Source organism: Nematolebias whitei, chromosome 23, assembly GCF_014905685.2.
Source record: "Nematolebias whitei isolate Nwh7 chromosome 23, NemWhi1, whole genome shotgun sequence".
In the NCBI taxonomy this organism is placed as follows: domain Eukaryota; kingdom Metazoa; phylum Chordata; class Actinopteri; order Cyprinodontiformes; family Rivulidae; genus Nematolebias; species Nematolebias whitei.
In genome coordinates this window covers 13,867,359-13,891,025 of record NC_056520.1, presented here as the reverse complement: position 1 = coordinate 13,891,025, position 23,667 = coordinate 13,867,359, and the positions used below count along the sequence as shown (strand labels likewise).

Sequence of the window (23,667 nt, the reverse complement as noted above, 5' to 3'; positions counted from 1 at the left end):
TCAGTTTCCATCTGGAAAGTCTGCACTCATCTGAGGACAGAACAACAATTTGTTTACTTATGGATGTTTATAAAGAAAAACAAAAAGACACTAAAAGCAAGGAGTAGAGGAATTTGAAGTTCTACAGCTAAAAAAAACTAAACTTTTAAACTAAATGAGACTCAAACATGCAGTTAAAGACAAAAGGAGTAATAAAATAAAACCTACAGTGAGGTATCTATCTGATAAACCAGGGTAAAACTAGGTCCAAAACCAGTATAAACCTGGTCTAAACCAGATCAGAAATCAATACAAAGACAGGTTGGAAGTAGGATAAAACTAGGTCCTAAACTAGTCTATTTCTGGTCTGACCTAGGTCAGAAACTCAGTCCAAGACCAGTCTAAACAAGGTTATAACCAGTCTTTAATTAGTCTAAACCAGCATAAAAACCAGGACAAGACATAGATGCAACCAAGATAAAACTAGGTCTATGAACTACTCTAAACCAGGTCAGAAACCAAATCCAAAACCAGTCTTTGTTTAGTCTAAACCAGAATAAAAACCAGGACAAGACATGGGTGTAACCAGGATAAAACTAGGTCTATAAACTAATCTAAACCAGGTCAGATACCAAGTCCAAAACCAGTTTTTGATTAGTCTAAACCAGAATAAAAACCAGGAAAAAACATGGGTGTAACCAGGATAAAACTAGATCTATAAACTAATCTAAACCAGGTCAGAAACCTAATCCAAAACCAGTCTAAACAAGGTATATAACCAGTCTATAATTAGTCTAAACCAGAATAAAAACCAGGACAAGACATGGGTGTAACCATGATAAAACTAGGTCTATAAATTAATCTAAACCAGGTCAGAAACCAAATCCAAACTCAAACTGGAAACCAGAACAAAGTTAATAAGCAGTCTAAATTAGGTCCATTGGGAGGGTGTACAGGTGGAACTTTTATTATGAAGGTACAACTCTATGTTCAGATGCTGGCTTAAAATAAATAAATAAAAACACAACATGCCAGCCTCCCAAAAAGCCAAACATTTTGGCATTTTTGTCTGGAGAAGGTGGAGAAGACCCTTTGTCTAGCTTTATCAACGCAGATGGTCTAATCCAGCGTCAAGCTAAGTTACTACTAAATGATGGAAGTCCGAAGTTAATGCAAAAAACAAAACCTGTTCAGCTCTGGTTTTCATGCCACAGTTAGTCTGAAATCATCTGAAGAGAGGGGGAGAGCAGTTTGTTGGTCTTCTGCTCAACATTTCTACTGAGCGGTGTTTAATTATTGAACTAAATCAAAGCATTTAACTAAAAATAAGGCAGAGGTGCGTTAGGATCTGGTGTAAGTGGAGCTGGTTCATGCAGTGCAGGATTCCTGGAGTTACGCATGCCTCGCACAACAACGCGACACATCTACCTGAGAATCAAAATCTCCAAAGCCCAGCAGATTGTTGGTCTGAAAGCAGAGCAGGAACACACAGAAACACACACACGCACACGTTTAAAACTGGACAGAGAGAAACCAGAGTGCTGCACAGACGACTAATATTTATTACAAGGAGCTACATTTTATCTTTAGCGGTCAAACTCGAGCTGCTTGTTCTCGAATGGCTTTCATCTTATTTTTGCACAATAACCTGAATTTGTACGTTTTTGTGTGTTTATCCTGTTTATTCATTCATATAAATGGACACATTTAACCCAGGGCTTAATTTGGGCCAGATCCTGCCAGAAAGGACCCGGGAACTCTTTTGTTTTGACAGGGTGTATTCAAGTAACTGTTTACTTGGATCCGGTAACTCTTAGGCTTACTGATAATAAAGTTATGAACAAATATGACTGCCTTGAACGAATAAAACTTATATTGGATATGTAAACTGAAAATAATTACATAAACACTCATTTTAAACACAACAGCCACTTATGAACTTCTTAATATCGCATAGGAGCTGCCCCTTCGAGTAAGCGTTTCCCCTTCTACCCTTAAAAAAATCTCCGCCCCTAAAAGAGTGGTGGGGGTGAGTAACCAGACAGTTGTACGCAGGAGCTCACAGGCAGCCGCCATGAACAGACGGAGGAGGCACCTGAAGTTTTCACATGTGGAGTGGGACAATAAGGAGCAGCACAGTGAATTCAGCCGAGAAGAGTCGTCTTGGAATCGTCAAGTAAGAAGGGGGGGGTGGGGGGGGTAGGATGCTTGACAGAAGCGAAGTGCTTCCAAATGTAGGTAAACGTAGATGTTTAACAACCCGTTAAAAATGCACCAAAATGCAGGAAATGTCTGTTCTTGCACTTTGTGAAATACACTTCTAAATTAATGCGATTTATACTCCGAAGCGATTTATATATTGTTTTTTCCTGTCTAAATAAAGGTTGAATGAATGAATGAGGCATTTTTGGACTAATGCGACCTATACTCTGGATTGACTTAATAGTCCGGAAAATATAGTACTCTATTCAAAAATTTCTGAAGGAGGACCCCCAGACTAGAGTTGCATTCGGGCCCAAAAAATCCGACCCGGCCCCAGCCATCATTTCTGAACCCCATCCCACCCAACAAACTAACAGTAATTACAGGTCCAAACTCGAAAAAAAAATCCTGACATTTTTAATTAAGCTTTAACTGCTTATATAGTTATTAACGATTGGCAGATGCGCACGGCTGAGTAAAGGGGGCAGAAGATCGGAGCAGAAGGGATGTTTGTCCTTTCACGGTCGTCAAAGCTCATTAAATCCCTGCTTCTGCCATGGACCCTGCTCTGACATGTCGGATATTTGGGATCTCACTTGTTTGGGTTGTCGGCAGCGCGCATTTGTTGAGCGCAGCGGCTGAATGAACGTCCATTTGGGCCTTGGATGGATCGCTGCCTGGCAGTAAAGTCCCATCTGAAGGTTAACTGAACTGTTTTTTAAACCTCTTTCCAGGCCGGTCAGCGCACGGTCAAATGGCCGCGTGCGGCTGGTGATTGTATGGCAAGCCATGTTGCCATATAATTGGATCGTCGGCCGCTCGTGTCCGCTGACGCAACGAAAAGCCCGACACCAGCCGGCTCACACATTAAGCACACTATTAAGGCCCGGTCCAGCCCGGGCTCGGGTTAGAAATGACAGCTCTACCCCAGACCCGCCCGCTATTTGCGTGCCAGCATCGCTCGGTTTACAAATTAAGCCTTCCACTTAACTCTAAAACTTGTACTGATGAATGAAAATGTGCAGGTTTATTCAAAAAGGTTCTGCAGTGCTTTTGTTTTACTTCCTGTTCAAGGTTTCCCCTACCATTATTCAAACAGAGTGCCCTACCCCCACGACGAGCATCCCGCCAAGTGAACGGATCTAGGGGAGTTTCTATTCAGTCTTACCGATGCTTATTCCTCCTGCCTGCCCTTTTATCCTTCAAGTTATTGTTTTAAGACTTGTCTATAATTTTATTTTAGTCATGTATTTTTATTCCTCACACCTGCTGCTTTCATCAAACATGACTGTGTTTTATTGCTGTCCTTAAGTTATGTTGTACAAATAACATTTATCTGGATTATTACTGATTTGATCAAGTTCTCGTTGGGGGGTGCGTCTAAACTTGAGTTTTGATATACTTTTTTTGATTATTTTCCATTATGCGTTCTGCCCCTGAAAAAGTCGTGAACTACACGAATGTGACTTTCAGTGGAAAACTGCAGGTTTGTTAACGTTCTGAGGTTTATTCATGTTTGAGGGAGTAGCTCACCACAGCATCAATGTCTCGAGGGTTGACAAACTGCTCCAAAGCCCTATAGTCATCAGGAGACATGGGCATCATGTTGTCCTGCATTCTGGACGGATGTCTGGACCAGAACAGCCTCATTAAGTCTGTGATTGTCCAAATTTTTAATGCGACTGAGTTTGTTTGGTGGAAACTTACACTTCTGAGACAGATATCAGTTCTGTCTTCATGTAGCCGCTCTTCTCCGTGTTCTCCACGTCCATCGGTTCTTGAGCTAAAAGTGATTGAAACTTCGATCAGCGTCTACCCAGGTTTTATGTAAACCGCCTAAATAAAGCTCATCTGTGAGTCTTACTCTCTGAGGGTTTGGGGTAGTATTTCCCGAAGGCCTTGTCTTTGGGGATGTTGGGGTAAAGGAAGCGCAGCGGGTTTTCTGGGATGTTTTCAGCTGCCATCACCTTGTAGGTGCGGATGATGTCCGGCAGAGACACGGCAGTCAGCTCCTTCTTCGTGTATGGCTCCACGGAGTGAAAAACAGGCTTGTCTGGGTGGGAGGGGAAAAAAAAAAATACATAAGACGTGATATTTCTGCTTCACGGAACAGGAAAGACAGGAAGGCTGCTGGCTTTGGGATCATTGTTCTGTTGCAACATGGCCCAGTTTGGTCCAGGATTCATCTGTTGGGACAGTTTCACAAATGTCAAACTCAAGAATCGTGGGCCAAATCTGGTCTTCCAAGATGATAATTTAAATGTAAAGTATTGTCTCTCTTCTATTTTTTTATCATTAAAAAAAAAGATAAATACTTCATTTAGTATAGACTTCTCTTGCTAGCTGGCTAACTTTGTAGCCAGAAAGACGGTTGGATCGTTCTATCATTATTGATTCTGATGTGAAGACGGTTGGATCATTTTATCATTATTGATTCTGATGTGAAGACAGTTGGATAATTTTATCATTATTGATTCTGATGTGAAGACGGTTGGATCATTTTATCATTATTGATTCAGATGTTAAGACGTTTGGATCGTTCTATCATTATTGATTCTGATGTGGAAAGAGCAACAGATCATCAAGTGAGACAGATCAAACTTTTGTTCATGAACCTGCAACCAAGAAAAGATATCAGGTATTTGACTCGAGTTAATGTATCAGCTGAAAGTGGCCCATGGCTCGGAAAAAGTTTTTAAATTTTGGCTCCTATTGGTAACCGAGTTCGACACCTCTAGAGGAGCTCATAATCGATTCATTAACTGCAAGGAGCCCAAACCATCAGCCCTCCACCACCGTGCTGACAGCTGGTATGCTGCCCTTGCTGCTGTGAATTATGCGTAAATATCTGTCTGTTTTGTCCCAGAAGTTGTGTCGTTGCAAGTCTTGTGAGTGAAATAAAACATTTGTTAGTGCTGATCCCATTTTAGGCAGTAAAAGTATCTGTCAATCATTTCAAACTGATCTTTTCGTTTCAGTTAAATATTTCGTTTTACCGTGGACGTCGTGCTCGATCCAGGTAAAGGTGATGGCTCCCTCCCTGCTGCTTTCACTGAACCTGAGCAGGAACGTCCCGGGACACTTGTCGCTCAGCAGAGCCTTCTCCCTCTCCTTACTGAGGAATCCCATGATGCAACTGCACATTTTATTCGAACAAAGGCGGTCAGTTTGAATCTGTCCTCCCGGGAATGTCGCGGCGGCGTCAGAACGACTCTCACCCGTCGTTCCACAGAGACAGCAGGTGCCGTTTAATCAGGTCCAGGATTCCTTCGATCCACAGCCAGAAAGGGAACGATTTCTCGTTGGCGCTCTGCTGCCGGGAAAAACCTAAACTTATACTTTTGTACGAACAAACTCCACGTGAAAACAAACCACTGAGGCTCACCTTACAGAACTTTGTCCAGGGGATTAGTCCTTCTGGGTTCCTCTGAGCTTTGGCTCCTATACAGACATAAAACCTCAGTTTATTAAACAAGTTCATCACTAATACAGTAAAACTGCCGTAGGGCATCCTTCATACCTCAATATCTCCCCCCCATAAAACATAAAGATTCAGACTTGTTTGTAATATTTAAAGTAGTCTTGATCAACAAGGTCTTTCAGAATTTTTCTTTGGACTAAGGACTAAAACTGGGAGAAAAACAGAAGATTTTACCGCCAATAAAAAGCTGTTAGCTAAAAACTTGACTTCAGCTGAATGCCCCTGCCCCTCTCAGATTCTGTTACTTAAAAACATGATCTGCTTTGGATACTTAATTATTTAAACCTGACACTTTTGTCAGAGAGAAGAGCTGAAACTGAGTAAAGAGACAGCTTTAAAAACCTTGGAAAAACCTTCAGAAGGTCTGAAGAACTGATCGAGTTTACTTTAAACGATTGCAGAAAATTCTGGCTGCTTGGAACAAAGAATAAAGGGACATAAATGACTTATACTAATTCAAATCAAGACGTTGAGACATTTTAGGAGTACAGTAGTCCCTCGCTACTTCGCGGTTCGACTTTCACGAACTCGCTCTTTCGTCGTTTTTCAAAGTAAGATTTTACACACACACAAAAAAATATTAACTTTAATATGACATGTGATTGGGACAGTACAGGACACTGCAGTACAAAGTTAACAAAAAAAATAAAATACTTTGGACAAGTGCCACCATTTTTGTAGTTTTCTCTCAATAAGCCTACACTGTATCCCCGCTCATAATGACTACATTTCCCAGAAGCCAACAGTGCCCCGCCCATTAGTCCCGTTGCCTTCTGCTGAAATACGTAGAGGGAAAGTTTTGATCTGATCAGAAAAAGTTTAGTTCTTTACAGTGACTTCGGCGCCCAGCGGATGGACAGAGCTGCACGGAACCCACTGGGAATCCACTGGGAATCGGACCTCCAGACCTACTGGCGAATCCGAGAGTTGCTAGCTGGCCCACGAGGACTTCCGAGCAGGGACGTGCCGCTTTAGGTCTGGCCTCTCTCCAGAGCCCACCAAGACTTTTGTCATCTATCTATTGGACCACTCAATCGGACCACTGGTCCAACCAAAGGTCCCCCCGCCCCACAATGCACTTTGGTGCTCAAGGGCTGCGCAGAACTGGAACCCCAGACTCATCGGTGAACCCGAGAGCTGCTAGCCAGCCCACGAGGACCCCTGAGCGGGGACGCGCCGCTTGTAGGTCCGGCGCTCCCTCCAGAGCCCACTACCACGAGCCAGAGAGCTATCTAGAACCAGCAGGGTAGGTCTGCCGGAACAGACCCAAGTCAGAGCGGAACCGAGCCACTGCTGTTCTGCAGAACTGGTGAGTAAAATGTAGTAGCTACATATAAAGTATGTTGTTAAAATTTGTAGGTTTAAGAGTTTAGGACATTGCAAGAGTGTGAGAAGGGTTTATAAAACCTTAATATATATCCATCCATCCATTTTCTTCTGCTTATCCGGGGTCGGGTCGTGGGGGTAGCAGCCTAAGTAGGGAGGCCCAGACTTCCCTCTCCCCAGCCACTATATTAAAATATATATAAATACTAAAATAAACATAACATCGCTACTTGGCAGATTTTTGGAAAGTAACCCCTGCAATAAACGAGGGACTACTGTACATGAAGCGTTTTAAGGATGTGCAGGCTGATCCTGGATCTGTGTGCGTTCTGTTTCTGACCCAGCAGTTTGTCAGCCAGCATGTTGAGCTGCTCCTGGTTCAGGCCTCGCTTGGTGACGGACGAGAACTGCCAGCTGAGGACCTCGGACAGCTGAGACCACTTTGCCGCCGGAGGGGTGAGAAAGAACTTCAGGTTCTGGAGATCAGAGAGGTTTGTCAGCTGCAGATCGGAGGAGAACAAAGGTTCTGATAGTGGAGGGAAAAACAGGAGGAATCCTCACTCTGGGCTCTGTGGTGAGCATGTTGTACCAGAGGATGGAGGCCCAGCCGCTGGGCAGCTGACACACATTAGAGATGACCACAACCGGCAGAGACAAGGCCTGGAACACACAAAACCACTCGTTACTCCAGCACACCGGACTTTAATCTGCAGGTAAAGTTCTGGGTCTCACCTCCAGTTTAATGTTGAGTCCGGACTGGTTGAGCTGCAGGTCGGACTCAAAGCTGAGAGAGTGGAGCTCCTCAGTGACGATAAGAGGAGCCTAAAAAAAAAGACACAAAACTGCAATAATCATCACTGGAAACCAGTGAAAGGTTTGAAAGGAGAAAATACAAAGTGCGTGAACAACGGTGAAGACGAAACGATTTGTGTCGGAGCTTCTGCAGGTTGACAGATATTTAAAATTTAGTTTAAAACGTTTTAAAGACTCACCTCATTTGTTCTGTTTCCAACGCTTTTCTGCTCTTTCAGTTGCTGTATGAAGAGAAATAATAAGTTCAACACCTTTTTTTTTAACATTAAATTTTGATTAAATATATGTGCAATCTCTATTTGCAGAAAAACTCAAGTTTGATTTGTTGAAACTTTTGATTTAACAGAACTATGATGGTCTTTGCTGTCGGTGGTGACAAACGTGGACGTTTATGCTAAAAACAATCCAAAACACTTGCTAGATATGTTAAACATTTTATGGTCAATTTTTTTTTTTTTTACGACGCGTTTTAAAAAACCGTTAAAATCGCCAGTAAAGTAGACGGTGAAGAGCTTAAACATATGAAGCTGGCATCATGGAAGGATCACAGGCGTGGAGTTATATTTAAAATATTTCTCTGTTTAAAACCAGCGGCTGACAGGACTATCATCTCTACATGATGCCCTCAAGCTTCGATCCTGGCACACCCTTCCACATATTAACCGTTACTGCTGTAACTACCTCCCTAAGCAGCTCAGAGGCATAACAACAGCAGGTTGACATCAACCTCTTATTCTCCCTTCGATCATATAAATCTTGTGTTATGAGATCTTGCGGAACTGAAACACCGAATGATTTTCTGAACCCGAAGATGTCTCCACACTTTAAATCATTTTGTAGGGTTTGCGTTTTCCTGGTCTCTGGCTCCATCTTGTGTCGTGTTTATGTCTTGCATAACCTAAATGTCTGAAAAACAGTCTGATAATAATTTGCTTTTCTTGTCTGTAAAATACTTTGTTTTCAGCAACGTTAACACAATAATGTCTATAATAGTAACAATAATCAAATAAAAACCTCACCAAATGTCTGAACTCTGTTGCCAGGCTGCCGTTGGACTCCTCCATGTTCATCACTTTGGTGTTTGTTCCTAAAATGTTGAACTTCCGAAACCTGATGTCAGAAGCAGCAGTCAGGAGTCGCCATTTCTTTTATTCATCTCTGAAGTTTCATCAGTGAAACTCTCTGATACAGTCAAACTTACACACCGTTCATGCAAAAAGAAAGTCTAAATGTTTGAGACATACCCTTTTTTCTCTGTCACATCCCTGAAGAGAAGAAGAATTGGTGTCAGCGGCTCAGAAATATGAACATTTGAAGATGTTAAACATCTGAAATAAACTCATCTTACTTATCAAAGAAAGCTTTGACTTTGAGTTGGTAGTTAAACTCCTGAAGTTTTACCAGAAACCTGAAAAAGAAACAGGATATGTGACCGAAACAGGAAACAAGTGCTGATCTTTCACTTTAACCGGTTCAAAGTCAGCAGGTGAGTCAGCGTCAGGCTTCAGCAGCAGCTAACGTTAAATCCAGGATTAATGTTAACAATTTATAGAAAACAAACGTCCCAAATGACAACACTGTGTGACAAAAACCAATCAGGAGTAAAAATTAGGCACAAAAACATAAAAGCATCAAAGAAACATTTCTTTTAGTTCTTTGGTTTGAAGTAATTACAGTAATCCCTCGCTACTTCGCAATTTTACTTTCATGGACTCATTCTATCGCGGTTTTTCAAAGTAAGATTGAATACGAGAAAAATAAAAATGTACAGGACGCACAATTATCAACTTTAATAATACTCACGTGATTGGTACAGTACTGGATACAGTACAGTAAAAAGTTAACGAAAAAATAAAATACTTCGGACAGGCGCCGTCATTTTGTAGTTTTCTCTCAGTAAGCTTCCACTGTATCCCTGCTCATAACAACTACATTTCCCAGAAGCCAACAGTGCCCCAACCCAGAAGCCATGTTTCCTTCTGCTGAAATACAAGAGGGAAAGTTTTGATCGGATCAGAAAAATTTGGCGATTATTACAGTGACTTCGGTGCCCAGCGGATGCAGAGAGCTGCACAGAACCCACCAAACCGGAACAGAACTGGACCTCCAGGCCCACGAGAACTTCCGAGCAGGAAGTGCGCCGCCAAAGGTCCGGTGCTCCATATGGAGCCCACTGGGACTTTTTCCATCCTTTCAACTGGCCCATGAGGACCTCCGAGCTGGACATGCTGGTAAGTAAAATTTAGTAGCTACATATAAGTATGTTTAGGCCTGTCGCGATAAACAATAAATCAATTAATCGCATGGTATATTAAAATTATCTACCTCATTTTCATTTATTGGCTTTATCGTTTCTTTCTGTCTCTCTCTTTCTACTGAAGACGCTGGGTGACAAAAAAAGGCTCAACTTCAGTGCCCTTCCCTTTCTTTTTTCCTCTTTTCTTTACAATCCGTTTTAACAATCCAAAATAGCGTTTTTGGATCGTTAAAAACAGCTAAGCTACAAGCTAAGCTAACAGGCCGACCTCGGGGAAAAAACCTCTGTCTTGTCGAAGCTCAAACATTCACAGTTGAAACCCGTGCCTTCGTCTAAAATTTTGTTTTTCTCTGCAAAAAGAAGCTGAGAACTTGTTTATTGATATTTTATTTAAAGCTTTGTGTGAAAAATGCTATGCTAAAGAGCTCAAACCACACCGAGTGTCTGACATTTTTCTTAGAGACACGCTGCTCGCTCCCTCACTATCCATCCTTCGGTTTAAACGGTGTTATACTACCATCCAGTGGTCAAATAAAGGTACTACACACAACATCAACTAACATTTATTCTCAAGTTTGACAATAAGTACTAATTATTGTCAAATTTCAAACAATATTATCGTTTATCGCAATAATTTCTGAGACAACCGCCCAGCAAAATTTGTTATCGTGACAGGCCTAAGTGTGATGTTAAAATTAGTAGGTTTAAAAAGGTTTTTAAAATTAGTAGGAACCTAACACTCGCTATAAACGAGGGACACGAAAAGCTGGATTTGATACAGAATTACCATTCTCCTGTTGTTGTGTTCTCTTTTAGCTCAGGTCTGTAGTAAGTTGTGGGTTTGTAGTTTCATATTTTGCTTCTTACCGAAGTTTCACAGTGAACTGGACGCCAGTCTTCAGCACCAGAGGTCTTTGTGGATGGGTGGGCATGCAGGGCTGCCTCTCTACAACTAACGAGCTGCAAACACACAGGAGATCCTTGTGACTGAAAGCCGGCAACAGGACTATCGGTAAGTCAGGTGTTGGCGGCGTCATACTTGGACAGGAGGTTCTTGAGGAGCTCCAGAGCTCGGTTCTCCAGGTACGCTTTCTTCTGAGGGATGGGGTCGCTCTCGTACGTGAACTTCTGCTCCAGCTCCTGCATCTTCTTCAGATGTTGACGCGCCTGCTGGAGACTTTCTGCCACGGCTGTGAACCTGCAGGAGGAGGTGATGATGATGGAGAGATAAGTTAAAGAGCAAAAATCCTTGACTTTTCTTAACACCGTCACTTTCCCAGCATCATCACTTCATTCATTTGTAGGGCTAAATATTTTGTGTTTGGTCATTCAGGCTCCCATAGAAACTCTTCTTCTCTGTATAACGCTGCAACTCTAACACTCCAACCTCCATATTTTTTTCTTCTCTAAAGGCCCCATTCACTTCCATTCATTCAACCTTATTTATACAGACTATCCTCATTGAGCCACGGGGACTCATTTACAAGAGGGACCTTGTAGTGACCTTCCAGTTTTACAGAGAAAACTCCCATGTTCAGAAACAAAGAGAGTCCATGAGAGTTTGGGTGTGTGCACGCTGTACTCCGATGGGAGTTGAGAGAAAATTAAAAGTCCTAAAGCAGTGAGACAAAAATAAGTGAAAAGACAGAATAACCTATGTTTTGATGCATAAACAGTAAATTTATCCCAAAAACAAGTCACCAAACTTAAACTGGGATTATCTTAAAACCATAGATCAGTTGTACAAACCGGATTCCAAAAAAGTTGGGACACTAAACAAATTGTGAATAAAAACTGAATGCAATGATGTGGAGGTGCCAACATCTAATATTTTATTCAGAATAGAACACAAATCACAGATCAAAAGTTTAAACTGAGAGAATGTATCATTTTAAGGGAAAAATCTGTTTCCAAATTTCATGGCGTCAACAAATCCCAAAAAAGTTGGGACAAGTCCATTTTTACCACTGTGTGGCATCCCCCCTTCTTCTTCCAACACTCAACAGACGTCTGGGGACAGAGACCAGTTTCTCAAGTTTAGAAATAGGAATGCTCTCCCATTCATGTCTAATACAGGCCTCTAACTGTTCAATCGTCTTGGGCCTTCTTTGTCGCACCTTCCTCTTTATGATGCACCAAATGTTCTCTATAGGTGAAAGATCTGGACTGCAGGCTGGCCATTTCAGTACCCGGATCCTTCTCCTACGTAGCCATGATGTTGTGATTGCTGCAGAATGTGGTCTGGCATTATCGTGTTGAAAAATGCAGGGTCTTCCCTGAAAGAGATGACGTCTAGACGGGAGCATATGTTGTTCTAGAACCTGAACATAGTTCTCTGCGTTAATGGTGCCTTTCCAGACATGCAAGCTGCCCATGACACAAGCGCTCATGCAACCCCATACCATCAGTGATGCAGGCTTCTGAACGGAGCGTTGATAACAACTTGGGCTATCCTTGTCCTCTCTGGTCCGGATGACATGGCGTCCCAGTGTTCCATAAAGAACTTCAAATAGTGACTCATCTGACCACAGAACAGTCTTCCATTTTGCCACACTCCATTTTAAATGACCCCTGGCCCAGTGCAAACATCTGAGCTTGAGGAGCTTGCTTAGAAATGGCTTCCTCTTTGCACTGTAGAGTTTCAGCTGGCAACGGCAGATGGCACAGTGGATTGTGTTCACTGACAATGCTTTCTGGAAGTATTCCTGAGCCCATTCTGTTATTTCCTTGACAGTGGCATTCCTGTTTGAGGTGCAGTGACGTTTAAGGGCCCGGAGATCACGAGCATCTAGTAGAGTTTTATGGTCTTAACCTTTACGCACAGCCATTGTTCCAGATTCTCTGAATCTTTTGTTGATGTTATGCATGGTTGATGATGATAACTTAAAAGTCTTTGCTATTTTACGCTGGGTAACACCATTCTGGTATTGCTGCACTATCTTTCTGCGCAACAATGGTGGGATTGGTGATCCTCTTACCATCTTGGCTTCTGAGAGACACTGACACTCTGAGAAGCTCTTTTTATACCCAATCATGTTGTCAATTGACCTAATTAGTGTTAATTGGTCTTCCAGCTGTTCGTTATATGCTCAATTTCCTTTTTCTAGCCACTTATTGCTACTTGTCCCAACTTTTTTGGGATTTGTTGACACTGTGAAATTTTGAGTCAACATATTTTTCCTTTAAAATGTTACATTTACTCAGATTAAACTTTTTATCTGTCATCTAAGTTATATTACGAATAAAATATTGACATTTGCCATCTCCACATCATTGCATTCAGTTTTTATTCACAATTTGTTTAGTGTCCCAACTTCTTAGGAATGCTGTTTGTATCAAATCCAGCTTTTCGTGTCCTGTTTAAATTTAAAATGATGTTTCTGCTGTGAGGTCTGAGCTGTAGCACTCCAAACAGCTTTTACCACTCGGTCCAACTAAATAAATAACTAAGTAAATGGAAAGTTTTTGCAGATTTTTGTCATTTTTGTCTACGTGTGTGTAACTGGAACTCAAAACCGGAGCGCATGACTCCTGATTAAGTTGCACAATTAGATTTTTGTTTGGATTGTACCAGTGTTGCAGGAACTCAAAAATAATTTCTTTAAAAAGTGCCAATGCATTAAGTTTAATTTGTCTTTTTCAAACTGATGTCAAATACATTTTTATGGTAAATCTTAATAAATGTATTTCTATGACAGGCTACAACTAACACTAGTATGATAAAAGCATAGGTGTCGCATTAATTATATGAGAAGAAGACATGAGTTCCCCACACATTAAAAAAAATATTCATTTGGACTCCCCACCCCACACATTTACCATGAAATATTAGTTCACCCAGCGCTGTTTTTATTACTATGTGAACAAACCCATTCCACTTGATTAATAGGAAAATACTGTAATTCTCAAGTTACAAAACACTCCTATCTGTAAGCCATGCACACTAAATTTAAGATTAAACATAATTTTGTACAAACAAAAGACACAACAGTTTTAAAGCCATGGGTATCCACTGTTAATAGGATCTGTGCCCAGATCCTGACATTATGTGCAGCTCTTGTAGTACAAGACTCAGCCACCAGATGGCGTTTCATAGACTGTGGCTTGTGGCACAGTGCTGCTAACTCAGTCCTCACGTTGTAGCTGGCTGCAAACTATGAAATGGATTTCCTGAATGTGAGGCGGGGCTTATTACTCTGGGTTCATGAGACACGCCGCCGTTCAGGAAATCCACTCCATAGTTTGAAGCCAACATGCATCATGGATTGGAAATATCGGCAGGAGGATCGGAAAATCAGATATGTAAATTATGCTGGTATCGGAGGCCGATACCGATACTGGATCAGATCGGCCCCATCCCTATCTACTTTATTCAAAATTTTCTGGGGGAAGGCCCCCAGACCGCCCCCACAACACACATACACACACACACTCACCAGTATGTCCCCCCACATTGCAAATGCTTCTGACACTAATGGATAAACATAACTTCGGTCTCTGTTTGGAGAATTTTACAGTTTAGTTCCACAATTTGGTACAATTCTGCCCCCTGCTGATATAAACTGGTCACTGCAGTCTAAGACATTGAGATGTTATGGTACCTGTAATTCCAGTTAAATGTAATCTGAAAACTACTGCTTTATCAAACTTTAAACATTTTTCTGAAAATTTAACTCATAATATGTTTTTTTTTAATATATATATATGTAGGAGTGGTTAATCGTGCACTGCATTTTTATTGTTTCTAGAGATATATTTTATTTTAGGTCCCAGTTTTCTTAGTAATTTGACAGAATAAAATGTACTGATCTTGTATTAGATGAGCGTCTCACCAGTTCTGCAGCTGGTCCACGCAGGCGTTGGGCGGACCACCGATACACGCAATCTGCTGCCGCTGCTTCCACTCCGGCAGCTCCTCGGAGATCAGGTCTGATATTAACGCCTGAGTGACGTTCAGGAGATCGGTCAGGTAGTTTACTACGCCCTGGCACACAGACAAGGTGGCATGAGGTTTAATTTTTTTTATGTGAACAGCTAAGCTCAACACCATCCATGCCTTCTTGTAATGTTCAATATTCTCACATGACGTTTGGCTTTCAGCTCCAAACACATTCTGTTAATAGCCATCTTCTCCATCTCCAGCTCCTTCACTGACAAGCCGTTCACATCATTCTCTGCAGACGACAAATCAAACCCAAAATCAACCGCAAAACACAAACTAACTTTATTTGTTTAATTTTTCTTACTTCTGATCAGCGACCCCTCGTTGCTCTCTTACCTCTGTTCTTCAGCGTGTTGAGTTTGAAGTCGTACTCGTCCTGCAGGTCCTCCAAGCTCTTCAGGTTCTGATCCATAAACTGACAGAGAAACAAACTTCATCTTTAGCTAGAGAAATTACATTTCCTGTGAAAATGCAGTGTGAATGCTTATTGCTGAAAAATAGCTGAAATTAGCTAAAAACATGCTGAAATGTAGCTGAAATGGAATAACAAGCCTAAATTAGCAGAATAAAGCAGAAAGAGTGCATGTTTGCTGAATTTGGTTTAAATAAGCAGAAATTAGCGCAAAAATTGGGAAATTAACTAAAAAAATGAAATTAGCACAAAAAAATTAACTGAAAAGTATCTGAAAAAAGCAGAAAGAAGCTTAACTACCAAAAAAAAGTGGAAGGAGCTGAAATGAGCTAAAAAACAACAACATGGAATTAACTGAAAAAGCTAAGTTTAGCACAAAAAAGCTAAAAAAAAAAAAAGTGTCTGAAATAGAAGAAAAAGCTGAAACTAGCATAATTAAGCTGAGAGGAACATAACAAGCTGAAATTAAAATAAAGAAGCTAATTTGGCTGAAAGTAGCAGAAATTACCACAAAAACTGAATTTATCTGAAAACAGCTGAAATGAGTTAAAAATGCTAAAAAAAAATTAAATACATAAATAAAAAAGGTAGCTGGAAATGTAGAACTAGCAAAAATTAGCAGAAGACAGCAGAAAGAACATGTTTGTCCAATTAGGCTGAAAGAAGCAGAAATGATCACAAAAAAGTGGAAATTATCTGAAAAAAGTTGAAATGAGCAAAAACAAAACAGCTGAAAAGTAGCTAAAAAGGCAGAAAGAAGGTGAAAATACAAGAAGGAAGTGGAGAGAGCACATTTTTTGCTGAATTAGGCTGAAAAACTTGAAATGAGTTTTAAAAAAATGTGTAAGTAGATGAAAAAATTAAGTTAGCATGTAGCTGAAATAGTAGAAAACGCTGAAACTCGCAGAAATAAGCTAAAAGCTGGAATTAGCAGAAATAAGTTAGAAGAAGCACAAAAATGTTGTAGTTAGCGGAAAGACTCTGAAAAGAGCACATAACAGATTAAATAGCTGAAATTAGCTGAAAAAATGTTTAAATTTGCACAAGGAGGCTGAAAGAAGCTGAACCAGAACAAAATGTGAAAGGAGCAGTAAAAGGTTGTGAACACATCTAAAGATGTGAAGGAGGTAAAATGAGCTCAATTCATTTTCTATGAGGAAACAAAGTAACAGAAAAGGCTAAATATTTCATAAAGCTAAAGTTGCACCAATACCAAAAATTATAGCAGAATTGTCCTGAAAGAGCTGAACGTTTTCTTATGATTTGTTAAAATCACTTGAAAATTGCAGGATGAGAATCATGTCAAGAAAGGTACGGAAGAAAAATAGATCACGATGGTGTGGACGCTTCATAAACGGACACAATAAGAGTGCAGGGTAGGACCTGAAGTCTCAGCTGTTTGTTTCACCTGAACTCTTTCTTTCATTTCCTTCACTTTGTTGTCGAGCTTCTGCTTCTCCACCACCATCGCCGACACCGTGCCCTCACTTTCCCCCTGTAGAGACGAGCATTGGTTTATTTAGCTTGAAGATTAGAACGACCCGTTATTGAATCCAAAGAAACATCTGCTGAAAAGCATTTGACCTCAGCATCCTTTGCACCGGCCAAGATCTTCTGCTCCTCCTTCAGGTTCCTGGCTATGATCATGGCCATGTGGACGGGGTCCTCCTGAAACCGATCCTGAGGAGACAATGGCTCTGCGTTTAGACCCCAAACTTAGAGCTTTTAACCCGCTGGCTCAGTCCGGGGTCTGACCTGCAGGTTCCTCTTGATCTTACGGAAGTTGTGCTGCTGCAGGAAGTTGTTGTCCAGGGTGAAGCGGCTGTGTTGGTCGTCCAGCTGAACCAGCAGTTCATGAAACCGGACGGTGGCCAAAGAGTCCTGCGCCGCCGTCACATCCCTGAGCAGGTTCAAAGAAAGAACTGAACTTACAGGGTTTCAATTACTTACTAAATGTTTACAGTTCAAAATAATAAATGAGCTTCCTGCAGCCAAACATTGTAATCTGCAACATTCGGCTACAAACACCAGCTAAAATGCCCATCCATCCATTTTCTTCCACTTATTCGGGGTTGGGTCACGGGGGGTAGCAGCTTAAGTAGGGAGGCCCAGACTTCCCTCTCCCCACCCACTTGGGCCAGCTCCTCTGGGGGTATCCCGAGGCGTTCCCAGGCCAGCCGAGAAACATAGTCCCTCCAGCGTGTCCTGGGTCTTCCTCTGGGTCTCCTCCCGGTGGGACGTGTCCGGAACACCTCACCAGGGAGGCGTCCACGAGGCATCCTAACCATAGATGAGGGTAGCTAAAATGAAGTTTTGAAATTACCGGTACTAGCATCAAACTCCCCACTGATAATAACCAGCACAACTAAAACAATATATAGAGTAGTCCCTCGATTATCGCGGGGGTTACGTTCCAGACACCCCCTGTGATACGTGAAAATCAGCGAAGTAGGGACGTTTATTTTAGCATTTGTATGTATTTTAAGGCTTTATAAACCCTTCCCAAACTATTGCAATGTTCTAAACTCTCTAAATGCTCTAAAAGAGCACAGCGTGTCATGATCTTCGCTCTCTGCCACGCCCACTTCTCCGCTGCAATCACACTCATCACCTGTGTCACTCCCCCTCTCCCTCCTTGCTGCACCTGTGCTCTGCGCTTCTTGAGTGCTCCCCAGTCCCTGCCAGATTGACTGATCACCTCGTGCCTGAAGTATTCAGCATTCTTGTTCCTGCTCTCGTTCCTGACCCACTTCGTGATCACGGATTCCTCGCCCAAGACGGATACTTCCGCCCATCGGGTATCTGGACCTGGACGTCTGCTCTCCCTTCAGACCACCGATTCCAGTTAAACCCCTTGGATAAGTTTAGCTTTTGCTGCCTCTATGTGAATGACCCACGCCCAGGCCCAGAGTGGGTAATCGGGAGGGTCTGGAGATTTCCCGGTGGACTGGTCTGGTGTGTGAGCTGGCGTTCCCCGTTTTTTTTTTTTAAGGGATCCATGATTAGTTGATCACGTTGGCCTAAACCTGTTGTACTTTCCTATTAACTTAAAAATTGAAACACATATAAACAAAGAACACCGCTACCACTGCTCCTCGGCCGTCCCGCCTCTAACCAGGGCTGGCTACAGCTCTGTTTTATTTATTTTTTATAAATTCACGAGTCAGATTTGCAATGTGACCTGTCAATCAATCCAGTAGGCGTGTCAGCAAATGACCAATTGGCAACCTCAAGTTGTCCCGAAGGTAAACGCCCCTTACCTGCAGAGCGGCTGCAGCCCGGACGCTCCCACGTCTGTATTTTTGACCGCAAACTCAGACCCCGGACTCTAGGAGTTGAGCTCTCAGAACCAAGCTCCATATTCTGAAGGGAGTTTGTCGGACCTTCCAGGTTACGCTCACATATCGCGTCCAAACCTCCTTTCCCTCTGACGTCAATGCAGCTTTGGCTTCCCTACCTGTGATCCAGCGCTACAGAGTCATGGCTGACTTTCTCCTCCTTATAAAACTTTAAATATTTTTGCCCTGAGTGGGATTCAACTTCCAGGTAGCCCTCGTAATTCATTACACAGAGAAAGGAAGCCGACAGACTGATGCGCAGGGGTGGACTGGCCATTGGGAGCGCTGGGATATTTCCTGGTGGCCTGGCCCGCTCAGTGTTCAACGAGGGGGACTAACGGCTCGGTTCGAGTCGCGCTTGATTATTGAAAATAAACAATCCATGCCGCTCGTGGAGCTCACTCCATCAATCAGCCAATCGTGTGTGACGTACAATCTTACGTTGAAAACCTGCGAAAGAGTGAGTCTGCGAAAGTCGAACCGCGAAGTATCGAGGGACTACTGTAAATGAGATCAAAGATAAACAAGTGGTTCACTGAAAATATTGTGATTGTTTTATTTCATCCTAAAGGGACAAACTGTCTAAAGCCTGAACTTGTTTCGTTTGTTGTTGAGGATCAATGTTTGAGAAAACAACAAACAAAACATAAAAGTGGGGAGATGCAGGCGCAGAATTTTGATCCCCCCCCCCCCCCCAAGTAAATGCTAATTCATTACTACCTCCATTATTCAATACAGTTGTGCAAAACTTTTATCAATGTATTTATGTTAACAACTTGAGCTAAAAATGTTTTGTATAAAAGATTTAATTTTAATAGAAAACCGTAAACTACTGTACGTTGCAACTGTTGATGGAGGAAGTTACGTAAAGGTCAAGGATGTTTTCACTTATTGATGTTAAATTAATATAGAACCATGTATGTGAAGTCAAGAGAGCCTTTTCTGTCTACTCAGAGAGGAGTCTAATAACTGGTAAACTCTGATAACTTCAGCAACTGTGAGCTATGAAGCAGAGGTCGTGTCTTGACCTCGTCTCTGTCTGATAGGGGATATTTAAGCTTTCGTAAACTCTTTGCCCACGGGCAGACCTTGTGATCAGGGCTTTGTATAACATCTTGTATGTCTGTTTCCAGTTGCTGCACGCCCTTGAAAGGATTAAACCTGTGTTGAAAAGATCTTCCTGTTTCCTTGTGTGGCTTATTTAATTAATGAGTTGATGATAGGATAATTAAATTGTCCAACACAGGAAGAAAAAGAAAAATGTGTGATTGTATTCTTACCAGTCGATGCTCTCGATCCACTTGCTCAGATACTGCCGGATGTCCATGGGGAAGGAGTCGTCATACAGCTGATCCACCTGCTCCAGATACTTGCAGTCCAACAAGGAAAGCTGGCACCACTGCGCCATCTTCTGGTGAGCACGAGCAGCTGCATGAGAATTCGGAGAAAAATCAAAAATGACTTCAATGACGCCTGAAAATCTGAATTTAAAAAGTGTAAAGGCAAGTGAAAAAGGCTTTAACTTGCCAACGTTAATGGCAAAGATTGAAGTTGAGTATAATAAAATTAAATATGTTATCTAATAAAAGAAATTGCATACAACGACTTAATTGAATTTGATTATGGGTCATCAAAATTAGGCCCGTCGCGATAAACGATTAATCAATTAATCGCATGATAAATGAAAGTTATCAACCTCATTTTCATTCTTCGTGTCTTTCTTTGTACCGAAGACACTGGATGACAAAAAGTTCAACTCCGGTGCTCGTCACTGACCCTTCCCTTTTTCTTTTCTCTTTAAAATATGTTTTAACTGCCAAAATCGCGTTTTTGGATCGTTAAAAGAAGCTAAGCTGAGAAGCTAACAGGTCGACCTCAGGGGGGAAAAAATGCCTCCGTCTTGTCGAAGCTCCAAAATTCACGATTGAAACCCGTGCCTTCGTGTAAAAACTTGCTTTTCTCTGCAGAAAGAAGCTGAGAACTTGTTTGCTGATTTTTTTAATTTAAACCTTTGTGTGAAAAATGCTATGCTAAAGAGCTCAAACCACACCTAGCGTCCGCCATTTTGAGAACAAAAAAAAAAAAAGGAAAGACAAGACAGCACATGTCACGTCAAGGGGCCTCCCTCCCATTTTTCTTAGAGATACGCTGCTCGCTCCCTAACTATCCATCTTTCGGTTCAGTCTTATACTGCCATCCGATGGTCAAAAAATGGTACTACACTCATTATAAATTAACCAACATTTCTTCTTAACTTTGACAATAATGACTAATTATTGTCGAATTTCAAACAATGTTATCGTTTATCGCAAAAATTCCTGAGACAATTAATCGCCCAGCAAAGTTTGTTATCGTGACAGGCCTAGTCAAAATGTCTACAAATGATCAAAAGCACTGCAAACAGACAAGTCTGCCTTCTTGCTGATGGGTCACATTATGAGTTATGATCATTTTATTGTCAAATATTTTAAATTCTTAAAATGTCTGATCAACATAAAGGTGTAAGGTTATCTCTTAGCAATGTTACTATATCTTAACGACATTTCAACTGAATTTGAAGCTTTTTTTTTTTTAAATAAAAATGTCGTACATCTTCTTGAGTTTGATCCGTTCCCTTGTATGAATATACATTTTTAATAACTATTTAAATATCCCATCAGCGCTGTCTTTTTAAAATCTTAAGTCATTTACTAGCTTTAAATTCCCAAAAGAAAATAACTGGATCAACTCAGGATGGTTTCCGTTTCCTGCCTTCATCCATCATAGGTCAAAGGTCAAGATGATTGTTAAGAGTCCAGTGTTGATCTTAGTGGTTCTATTCTGAGCTTTTCTTGTCCTGTGCCAGTCTGGTAACACAAGAGTGAAGGAAATCTGAAGTGCTGATACATTAACTGCGCTGACTCCTCCCTGACCCAGTTTTCTTCTAAGAACAATTTTTTTAAAAACTAAAAGCTTCAACAAACATCCTAAATCAATTAGAATAAGAATATAAACACTTGTCTTTGTGCTGCTTCAAAAACTAATTTAAAGAGGACTTTTTTGTTGTTGTTGCCTTTTTAGGCTAAATAAATTTAGTATATTATAAACTTTTTTTTTTTTTTTTTTTTGGGGGGGGGGAGTGAAATGGAAATGTAGAAATTTTTATTTTACATTAAATATAAACCATCATCCGGCCTGTTAATATTATTAACAATTAATAATAGTTGAGAATAAGTTAAGTTTCATTTCACCCCACAAGGATGTTTCAGACTAAACAACCTGAACACATTCACAGTAACAACTCATAAGTCAAAATATATATTTAAAAAAATTAGAAAACAGTGGGAATAAATTTTTTTTTGACTTTGTTATATTAAAATTGTAATAACAATTTTATCACATGGTCGTGAATTTAGATTTTTCATTTCTTCCAAGGTTTTGCTGAAGTTAGCACCTTGACTAGTTTTTTTTCCACCAAACTTTATTTAGATTTTCCTCTTTTTATGAAATCCCTGTATGCAGACTACAAGATCTAAAACTAAAATTATTTTTTATTGTCTTACCTAAGTGTCTGTTTCTAAATGGATAATTCGGCTTAAGTATAATCCACTTGATATTACCTATACCATAATAACTTACATTCAGAATTAATAATAGTCTAGTAAGGTTATCACGGGGTGCGTTTTTTCCACCAAACTTTATTTAGATTTTACTCTTTTTAAGAATTCCCTGTAAGCAGGCAAACAGTTCTAACATTAGAAATATTTTTAACGTCTTACCTAAATGTCAGTTTTAAAATGGATAATTCGGCTTATGCATAATCCAGTTGTCATTACCTATAAACTAATAAACACACATTTATTGTCTGTTTATAGTCAGTGCGTTAGACATGATTTGGTGGGCGGTGACGGACAATCAATGTGTGAGCACCCGTAAAAGAATTTAATCTAAAACTAAAATAAAATGACGGGTGCTTGTCAACTATACATTGTAAACAAGAGAAGAGCAACACTGGCTAACGAGTTGTACGTTATTAAAGTTGTGTATATTAACTTCTGCTAGCTTAGCCTAGTGTTTGGTTCTTGTTTCATATAAACAAGAAGCGAACGTAAAAATCGCTCAATGCATGGGAGGCAGGTGACTTACCTTTAACTCTGAGGAAATCTGTAGACTCTTAAGGGATGTTACTTTTACTGCTGGGACGCTTTCCCTTTTCCTAACTGTGTTCCGAGAGTTTTCGTGTGTCTTAACCTAGCACAGCTACTTTCATGCTTTCATTTATCAGCCAATCACAGCTTAGATTTCACAAAATGCTCCCGCCTTAGTTGGCGTAACAGCCAATCAGAAGTGGCTGTTCCGCCTGTAGGCCAACGCTTCGAAAATAACAATAAAAAAAACAAGTGTTTATTTCAAAGGTGTCCTTTTATGATTATGAACACACGAATTACCTAATAATTTACCATATATAGAACGTGAATGTGCCATATTGTATTTGAAAGTGATTTTACAGTTTCAAAAGTAGAACAATTTGTGCTTTCTGGGGGGAGGATTTGCAAAAGACAGAACAGCAGGAGAGATCACGTGCTTTCAGAGAAAGCGACCAGGAAGTCGAAACTGAAACTTAAGTTTACTGTCATGAACATTATATGTTGCGCTGTGGATTATAATTATTATTAGAATAAATTGTAATTTGTATTAACTTTAATATTAAATAATAATTTAACAATAGATAGTAGAGATAGAGCAGTAGATAAAACCCAAACGCAATAAATTACCAATTCATGCCAATTCCATTCGTGTTTCCCCCACTAAGCATTTTCTAGCCATCTGAAATGCATTTGACTAAATTCATAGGATTAAACTAAATAATAACATAAAATCTGTAAAATTTATATTTATTGTAAGCCTGAACAATAAGCTGAACTTTATCTTAAATTA

The 23,667-nt window shown here is 40.7% G+C and overlaps 1 protein-coding gene across 1 annotated transcript; it reads right to left on the bottom strand.

Moving 5' to 3' along the window:
* Nucleotides 1–22,947, bottom strand: stat1a (signal transducer and activator of transcription 1a). The gene is made up of 24 exons (XM_037696583.1): nt 22,876–22,947; nt 20,031–20,178; nt 17,168–17,312; nt 16,997–17,092; nt 16,821–16,907; nt 15,337–15,415; nt 15,141–15,232; nt 14,891–15,042; nt 11,098–11,256; nt 10,926–11,018; nt 9,150–9,209; nt 9,046–9,066; nt 8,821–8,911; nt 7,981–8,022; nt 7,721–7,810; nt 7,550–7,648; nt 7,329–7,464; nt 5,567–5,622; nt 5,400–5,494; nt 5,178–5,317; nt 4,046–4,234; nt 3,889–3,964; nt 3,715–3,811; nt 1–30 (listed from the first exon to the last, which is right to left on the bottom strand). Exons 2-24 carry the CDS (start codon nt 20,156–20,158, stop codon nt 1–3), a joined length of 2,253 nt encoding a protein of 750 aa, XP_037552511.1. The 5' UTR covers nt 20,159–20,178; nt 22,876–22,947.
* Between the last annotated feature and the right edge of the window lie 720 nt (nt 22,948–23,667).

Bases quoted from the DNA above. Each gene is read 5' to 3' on its own strand.
- stat1a (XM_037696583.1), bottom strand. From the start codon at position 20,158: ATGGCGCAGTGGTGCCAGCTTTCCTTGTTGGACTGCAAGTATCTGGAG. The intron at 11,019-11,097 runs GTATGACGCCGC...GTGTGTTTGCAG, and splicing joins CTCAAGAACCTCCTGTCCAA to CTCGTTAGTTGTAGAGAGGC. The intron at 9,210-10,925 runs GTAAGAAGCAAA...TTTCTTTTTCAG, and splicing joins CAGTTCACTGTGAAACTTCG to GTTTCTGGTAAAACTTCAGG.